Source organism: Crinia signifera, chromosome 7 (genome assembly GCF_055691185.1).
Source record: "Crinia signifera chromosome 7, ASM5569118v1, whole genome shotgun sequence".
NCBI lineage: Eukaryota > Metazoa > Chordata > Amphibia > Anura > Myobatrachidae > Crinia > Crinia signifera.
In genome coordinates, this window is record NC_139223.1 from 4,115,587 (window position 1) to 4,125,206 (window position 9,620).

Here is a 9,620-nt window from a genome sequence, read left to right on the forward strand (position 1 = left end):
GCCCAGATGCCTGCTACATTGTATTTGAGCCTTTGATGCATACAGGAAATGTACATTTTGTATATGTAATTTCTATCTGTATATTTATTTTCCATCATTTTAATATTATCATTATTAAATGATTTGGGTATTTTAGCGCTGAACCATATTTTGTTTTCTCTGAATATTTAATCTCAACAAAATATCAAGTCCAAAAACTGCAGAAGTTACATTTTTGGCAATAGTAAAATGAAGTTAAATATTCCCCAGTGAACATAAACTACTGTAAAAAATATGAAAAAATTCCATAACTACACTATGACCAATACGTTATTTGCATCATTCAAACTCTATACAAAGACCTGTCTGTACTCAGCCTGCACCGAACATTCTTTCTGTAGGACCATATAGAGAAGCCAGAACATGCTGTCTCCATTGTGGATCGTTTTGTTGATCCTGGCCTTCCTAGAAAGCTTTATATCCATTTTATTGAACACATTCATTGTAATTATGGATGTCAGAAGCATTAAACATGACCAGAGGCTGAACCCATCTCATCTGATCCACCTTCTGCGAGGACTGGTGAACATTCTCCTACAGTGCGATGTGACGGTACAGGGCTCGATCTATGTCCTTTGTGCTCCTGTGCTGTTTATTAAGGAAGTGTACATCCCATTAACCATAATTATGCTTACAATGACTTACTGCAGCTTTTGGCTGACTGCCTGGCTCTGTGCCTACTACTGTACCAGCATCACCAACTTCAGATATGGGCTCTGTGGTTGGTTACAGAGGATTCGCCCATCGTCCCTGCTGCTGCTGCTTCTACTGACGGCTGCTGGGACATTTCTCATTGGTCTCCTGTTTATTTGGAATGTTACATTTGATGCTGAAGTGATCGGTTCTGAGAATAGTACACTCGGAATGTCTTTTGTTAGTGGAATATTAAAAATAAATCACTTATATCTTCTAATAGCCACCTGTCTAGGCTGCTATGTGCCCCTCATCATTGTACTGTACTCTATTATACTCACCGTGTCCTCACTTTTAAAACATGTGTGTAACATGAAGCAGAGTGATTCTGGGTTTACATGCCCCAAACTCCAAGCCCACCTCAGTGCTATAAGAACATTTGTCCTGATCCTTATTGTTTTTGTAACATTCTGCGTAGCTGACATTGTGTTGTCCACAGCTACATTTACCACTGTCCTGAACATCAAGCTTGTAATCAGCTGGTCCATGGTGTTGTTATATCCAACAGCGGAGTCCGTCATCGCTGTCCAGGCCAGCTCCAAGCTCAAGAAGACCTTTGTGGAGATGTTTTCTGCTGTTTGCCAGAGAAACACGAAGGCTGACTATTAGAAACTGGTGTAAATGTGGGCAATGTGTTACTCTAGTAGCCCATGCAGGATCATTCTCCAACAGATTCAATGTACTATTCTCCATTTTGACGATACATATGGTAGATGCCCTAACAGTGGATCTTGTGTAGAGTTAAAGTGTTATAGAGATTTGATGAAATATTTGCTGTGGTGTTTACTGTGTGTTATAGAATAGAAATAATCTCCGAGCAATACAAATCAGTGTACATACAGTGCTCTCCACCTTAGTCCGTGTGCTGCTAACTATAGATTTATTGTTTAATAGGGAAAGCGGATATCAGTAGAGAATTCTCTTTTCTCTTATGGTGGTGCACAAACATTTCAATATGTTTCTCTAGCCAGAATATACAGTAAGTGCCCAAATATAAATATATTGTTTAAAAAAGATCATAATATAAACTCAATCCTGTTACGTTACATTTCAAACTATCTTCTTTTTGCTTTTTGTTGCTCACAAGTTCACAAATACATTTATTGACTAGCTTTTATGTGCACCAACATAATGTGTATTGCTCTAAATGCTCGGGGGCTGTGAGGATGTAATGTTACCAGGGCAGGCGACAGGGGGGGAGGGGGGGGTCAAGGGGGACAAGTGTGACAGGCCCCAGAGATATGAAGGGCCCCAGAGCTTCCATGCCTGGGCAGGGCCACTGCCTGTACTAGCTGACCTGTCAGTGACCCTTGTGGGTTGGCAGTCTACTGTGCACTATCTGTTTTTGGCTGAGTCTGACTGACTCACTGTGTGCCACTGTCGTCTACTGTGTGTGCACCCTGCCACTTGGTGCTCAGAGCCATCTACTCTGTGTGTGCGCATGGCCTGGTGCCGCAGGCGCACAGCCATACCCACCGCTAGTGCTGTTGCCTCAGTTTCTGGCTCCTGTACTTTTACTGCGCTGGTCGTCTGTTCCGCACTCTGCGAAAGACCTGCCCCGCCTGCTCATAGGACTCAGCATTCTTTTGTGAAAGTGACAGGCCAGCAGCAGCTGGAGCCAGCAAGAAGCAGCAGCCAGGAGCCAAGCCAGCAGGACTGAGAACGAGAGAAGTCTGCACCTGAAAGCAGGATCTGGAGCAGCGAAAGGTTAAGGCTCATGCAGAAGAGCGTTGTGTGGATTTGGGATTAGGTGGGGGGCCCCAGAAATATAATTGTACAGGGCCCCAAGATCTCTGTTGCCGGCCCTGAATGTTACCCATTGTGTTTTTGCCCCATATATGCTGTAGGAACACACGCAAAACTTGTACAGATTTTACACAGAAAATAAAATGATAACTATAAGTACCCATCTTAATTGTAATATATACCCTGGAATCAGCAAAAATGTCAATTCTGCTTTTGTGCTGTCTCTGAACAACATCAGACCAACCTGCTAGAACCCAATTACACTTAGATATAGGTCAACAAAGATGTATCAGGAGGTGCCATCAAAATCCATGTATTGTAATTGTGTATAACGTGTACTTGAGCCCAGTTGTGAACTTGCGCAGTACACTAAAACGCCCATTGCTGATAGCAATCTGAATATTGTAATTATGTAGAGTGATGCAAAGTTGTGCAGTGTCTGTATCAGTTTGTATCCATGTCCTATGCTCTCTGCTGTTTTCAATTTGTATGGGACTGTGTCACCACTGGCTGCTCTGTAGATGCGGCTGTGTCACCACTGGCTGCTCTGAATATGGGGCTGTGTGAACACTGGATACTCTCTGTATGGGGCTGTGTGACCACTGGATGCTCTGTGTATGGGGCTGTGTCACCACTGGATGCTCTGTGTGTGGGCTGTGTCACCACTGGATGCTCTGTGTATGGGCTGTGTCACCACTGGATGCTCTGTGTATGGGGCTGTGTCACCACTGGATGCTCTGTGTATGGGGCCGTGTCACCACTGGATGCTCTGTGTATGGGCTGTGTCACCACTGGCTGCTCTGAATATGGGGCTGTGTGACCACTGGATGCTCTATGTGTGGGCTGTGTCACCACTGGATGCTCTGTGTATGGGGCTGTGTCACCACTGGCTGCTCTGAATATGGGGCTGTGTGACCACTGGATGCTCTATGTGTGGGCTGTGTCACCACTGGATGCTCTGTGGATGCGGCTGTGTCACCATTGGCTGCTCTGAATATGGGGCTGTGTGACCACTGGATACTCTCTGTATGGGGCTGTGTGACCACTGGATGCTCTGTGTATGGGGCTGTGTCACCACTGGATGCTCTGTGTGTGGGCTGTGTCACCACTGGATGCTCTGTGTATGGGCTGTGTCACCACTGGATGCTCTGTGTATGGGGCTGTGTCACCACTGGATGCTCTGTGGATGAGGCTGTGTCACCACTGGCTGCTCTGAATATGGGGCTGTGTGACCACTGGATACTCTCTGTATGGGGCTGTGTGACCACTGGATGCTCTGTGTATGGGGCTGTGTCACCACTGGATGCTCTGTGTGTGGGCTGTGTCACCACTGGATGCTCTGTGTATGGGCTGTGTCACCACTGGATGATCTGTGTATGGGGCTGTGTCACCACTGGATGCTCTGTGGATGCGGCTGTGTGACCACTGGCTGCTCTGAATATGGGGCTGTGTGACCACTGGATACTCTCTGTATGGGGCTGTGTGACCACTGGATGCTCTGTGTATGGGGCTGTGTCACCACTGGATGCTCTGTGTGTGGGCTGTGTCACCACTGGATGCTCTGTGTATGGGGCTGTGTCACCACTGGATGCTCTGTGGATGCGGCTATGTCACCACTGGCTGCTCTGAATATGGGGCTGTGTGACCACTGGATACTCTCTGTATGGGGCTGTGTGACCACTGGATGCTCTGTGTATGGGGCTGTGTCACCACTGGATGCTCTGTGTGTGGGCTGTGTCACCACTGGATGCTCTGTGTATGGGCTGTGTCACCACTGGATGCTCTGTGTATGGGGCTGTGTCACCACTGGATGCTCTGTGTATGGGGCCGTGTCACCACTGGATGCTCTGTGTATGGGGCCGTGTCACCACTGGATGCTCTGTGTATGGGCTGTGTCACCACTGGATGCTCTGTGTATGGGCTGTGTGACCACTTGATGCTCTGTGTATGGGGCTGTGTCACCACTGGATGCTCTCTGTATGGGGCTGTGTCACCACTGGATGCTCTCTGTATGGGGCTGTGTCACCACTGGATGCTCTGTGTATGCGGCTGTGTCACCACTGGCTGCTCTGAATATGGGGCTGTGTGACCACTGGATGCTCTCTGTATGGGGCTGTGTGACCACTGGATGCTCTGTGTATGGGGCTGTGTCACCACTGGATGCTCTCTGTATGGGGCTGTGTCACCACTGGATGCTCTCTGTATGGTGCTGTGTCACCACTGGATGCTCTGTGTATGGGCTGTGTCACCACTGGATGCTCTCTGTATGGGGCTGTGTCACCACTGGATGCTCTCTGTATGGGGCTGTGTCACCACTGGATGCTCTCTGTATGGGGCTGTGTGACCACTGGATGCTCTGTGTATGGGGCTGTGTCACCACTGGATGCTCTCTGTATGGGGCTGTGTCACCACTGGATGCTCTCTGTATGGGGCTGTGTCACCACTGGATGTTCTGTGTTTGGGCTGTGTCACCATTGGATGCTCTATGGGGCTGTGTCACCACTGATGCACTCTGTAAATAAAATACAGTACAATCATCACTAATAACATTTCTATTTCTTTCTATGTGTACACTATTTGTGAAAGAAATGGAGAAACTGATGTTACGGACAGCATTATAATCTGGAAAAATATATGAAAAATAAGAAACATTATAAATAATAATAAGACACCAACTAATAAATGGTAGTATAGCTGTATAATTGGTATTTTTAGTCCTATTAGGTAGAAATATCAGAGATATATGGAAATATAAGAAATACATTAGTGAATGACAGCGATCCAATCGCAGATCCATACACAATTTCGGGAACATCGGAGAGACTTTGCCATCTGTGGAAATGTGATTAGGTCTGAGGCTCCCGCTAATATGTCACTGAGATATGGGGGACATGGTCATCGCTGACGCCACAGTCCCTCCGCCTGTGTGTTTTGTGACACACCCATAAAAGGGCTGGTTTCCACCTCCAGATGCCGGCTTCCTGTCAGTCAAGCTCCAGCCGCTTCTTTGCAATCACAATCCATATAGATTCCAGGCATTAATTCACCTCACAGGAGAAATTGATTCTAGTATTGAGTGGGGTCTTTGTGGCACTCCCAATGTCCTTGAGGAAATCCTCCTGTCTTGTCACTCCTGAGGGGACAATGCTGGGGTGTAGTCATAAATGAATGACACTGTATTATGTATACTTAGAACAAGTTGTAATGAACAGTAGTTAAGAGACTTGTGGCTAGAGGCATAAGCAATGGGAATTGTTCAGTCTCTCACTAAGCCTCTTGGCAAATCCCAAACTTACAGCATAGCCCTCCTTTACTTTCCAATAATCGATCTTGATACAACAGAAAAAATGGAATATATCTATATTCCATTTTTTTCTATCTGTATGTTTTTGAAGTAGTGGTGTGACTTCGGGAATTGTGATTTAGAGGCAGCATTGTGACACAATTAATCTGTTACTTGTTTTGGTATTGATCTTGATACGATGTCTGAAGAACGGTATTTATTATTCAGTAAAGGGATCACGTACTGTATATATGCGATGATGATTTATCACTTTCTTACTGCGCCCCAAAGGACGGGATGCTGACCATACGCACCGAGTTGACATTTTTGCACCCTCCTCACAAACCTATTCGGAAATCATGCTTCAACCACATTACACACTTATCCAATTAGGCTAACTCGTACCATAGATATTACTTTTGATTTAAATCAATTACTTCCTAATTGAGACTTAAACACATTACCTCCAATTGAGATTAACCCTTACATCATGTTAAGTTGCATTATTCCATTGTGGCACCTTTACCTGTGTTTATGTGTGAATAGTATATACAGTATTAATTGCAAGAAATGCAAGCACAAAAAATTTACACATTTAGAATAACACATAATACATGTTAAATGCCTACAGTTGTAAACACAGTATGTGTGTAAATCATTACGCCTACTGCATAAAGTTATGTTTTTTAATAATAATCTAGGGCCTTATTTTGGTTCATTCTTTCTGACAAAATCCTTCTTAGATGGACAAAACCATGTGCACTGCAGGTGGGGCAGATGTAACATGTGCAGAGAGAATTAGATTTGGGTGAGTAATTTTGTTTCTGTGCAGGGAAAATACTGACTGCTTTCTTTTTTTTGCAATATAGATCTCACTTTGAAGTAAAACCCCACCCAAATCTAATTCTCTCTGCACATGTTACATCTGCCCCCCCCCCCTGCAGCGCACATGGTTTTGTCCATCTAAGAAGGATTTTGTCAGAAAGAATGAACCAAAATAAGGCCCCTAGTTTTGTGTCATACAGTGAATTGTGCACTGTAATAAAGCTATATTGCTGTGCAAACACACACACACACACACACACACACACACACACACACACACACACACATAGACACCACCACACCTTCAGCAACATGTATTCATTACCCTTCACTTTCTTACACTTTATGCAATAACACACCTCTATACAGTACAGTATCTACCTTTTGCAAGTTACAGAAATATATTACACAATATACAAAAATACTGTTAAATTCCACAAGAACACACAAACAACTTCGAACTGTAAACAAATATTTATTGAAACAAAAAACTAACTTAAGACAGAATGTCTGTGAGGTCCTGGAGATCTTGAGCCAACATGAGGAGGTGCTCCCTCATCCTTGAAAGGGTCCCTCGGACGCCCTCGTGGACTTGTCTCTGGTAATCTGTGGGCATGTTAAAGGGTGTTCAACATTACTATTGATATTCATGTATACATTTAATACGTTGATGCATAAAATATGTAAAAATTACCTGCAGCATCAAAACTCATAGATACACACAATGACATAGGCTTTCAGCATGTAACTAACTACTATGATGGTGACACACACACACACACACACACACAGTGGTTTACTGTATTTATTATGTTGCTTATACAACAAATGAACAATGTACAGTATGTTTATAAAGGCCACCTAGCCTTGAACCTCTGTAAAACTTGACAAGCCTTAGCAGTCAGCAATGTACTGTTAAGCTACTACCATTATAAGTGTTTTTCTTTGTTAAAAATATCATCTAGACACTATGTCAATGTAATGTGGTTAAGGTGTGTCTCTCATTTCCGTTATTTCATTAATCCATAGTAACCTTTGTGTGATGTTGTTGCTGCTGGTGAAGGGTAATAGCAACAGGGATAACAAATTTATATCCAACAGCCTAATGGATACATTATGGCCTTGGTTAATATTGTTGGTTTCTGCCACTACCCTGGATTTAAATAGTGTATAGACACAAATCATTTTTAAACAATGACCCCCATACTCCATTTATACCATAGTCCATAGTGTAATTTACAATACATAACAAATACCGCTAATCAGGTATACATGAGGCATAATGTATACTTACCACTTTCACCATCGTCTGGACCCATTTTTCCAGGTTGGTTGGTGGGTGGAGGGTAGTTGGGTGGTGGGAGTGGGGTTTGGGTTAGAGGAGGGTAGGTGGGTGGAGAAGGCAGGCTGAAGGTTGAGGTTTGGGAGTGGGTAGGAGATTGGTCGTGGGTAGGGGCTTGGTCGTGGGTAGGGGAAAGGGAGTGAGTAGGAGATTGGGAGTGGGTAGGGGATTGGGAGTGGGTAGGGGAATGGGAGTGGGTAGGGGATTGGGAGTGGGTAGGGGAATGGGAGTGGGTTTGGGATTGGGAGTGGGTATGGGATTGGTTGTGGATAGGGGAATGGGAGTGGGTAGGGGATTGGGAGTGGGTAGGGGATTGGGAGTGGGTATGGGATTGGTCGTGGGTATGGGATTGGTTGTGGATAGGGGAATGGGAGTGGGTAGGGGATTGGGAGTGGGTAGGGGATTGGGAGTGGGTAGGGGATTTGGAGTGGGTAGGGGAATGGGAGTGGGTAGGGGATTGGGAGTGGGTAGGGGAATGGGAGTGGGTAGGGGAATGGGAGTGGGTATGGGATTGGTCGTGGGTATGGGATTGGTTGTGGATAGGGGAATGGGAGTGGGTAGGGGATTGGGAGTGGGTAGGGGATTGGGAGTGGGTAGGGGATTGGGAGTGGGTAGGGGAATGGGAGTGGGTAGGGGATTGGGAGTGGGTAGGGGAATGGGAGTGGGTATGGGACTGGTCCTCGTCCTGAATGTCCCCTTGGTCATGGGCCTGTGCTGTTCTTTAATGTGCTGTGTATATACAGTATGATCCAATTGAGCAATGGGTGTGGAAAAAAAAGAGTCAAACTTATTATCCATATACTACTTTGTATTATATACACATGACTGTATGTCAATTATCAAGTTTCACAGAGATGTTATATTAAAAGCAAAAAAAAATTGACACCCACTTATCCTCATTGACACCCACTTATTTTCATTGACACCCACTTATCTTCAGTTACACAAAAATATACTTTCACTTTTAGCTTTGTTCATCATTGAAAATTAAGTGCATACACAGGCGATTATGTATGCCCAGCCTCCTCTCCAAAATGTATATCAATTACAATTTTTCTGACTGGCTATTTATATTTTGATTACATTTATAGTATTATTTATTAATTGTTAATTAATTTAAGCTTATCGGTTCCCAGCGCTACTGGGATTTCAGACCCTGCACTTATCCTGGCTCAACTGGCGTCTACTACTGCCAATGTGAGGCAGAGGCCCAGTGTCTCACTCAGAATTGGCCAACAATTGAGTACCACTGAGGCAGGACCATCTACAGCTTCAGCAGAATCATTGGGAACACAGCAGGTGGCTTCCCAAGAGATAAGCCAGGCAAGCACTGCGAGGTCATCAGCTAGTAAGTGTGGCCAGAAGAGGCCAACAGGAGAAGTAACCAAAAAGAACTAAGCATTCCAAGAGGAGGAATTTGAAATATTTGTAATCCGCACACATGATTGGATTGAGTTGACACACAAGAGGTTGACACCCACAATGAAGGAGAAAATTTGCGACGACATAACGTCAGAGATCGTATTATTTTACTTATACTATGTAATCTCTTCCAGTCTACTAATGTCAGAACCAAACAACATAAGTTGGGCAATAATGGTAATCTGTTGATAGAAGGGTAGATGCTATCTAAAAAGGACATGTCAGGTTGCTATGTGCAACCAATATGATTGTCATGTATCATCTTCCACT

The 9,620-nt window shown here is 44.5% G+C and overlaps 1 protein-coding gene across 1 annotated transcript; it reads left to right on the forward strand.

Annotated features, from left to right (window-relative positions):
- The first annotated feature begins 489 nt into the window (after positions 1 to 489).
- Positions 490 to 1,341, forward strand: LOC146020707 (taste receptor type 2 member 40-like). Its single transcript, XM_083154046.1, has one exon. The coding sequence runs from the start codon at positions 490 to 492 to the stop codon at positions 1,339 to 1,341; it is 852 nt and encodes a 283-aa protein (XP_083010172.1).
- Positions 1,342 to 9,620: the final 8,279 nt, after the last annotated feature.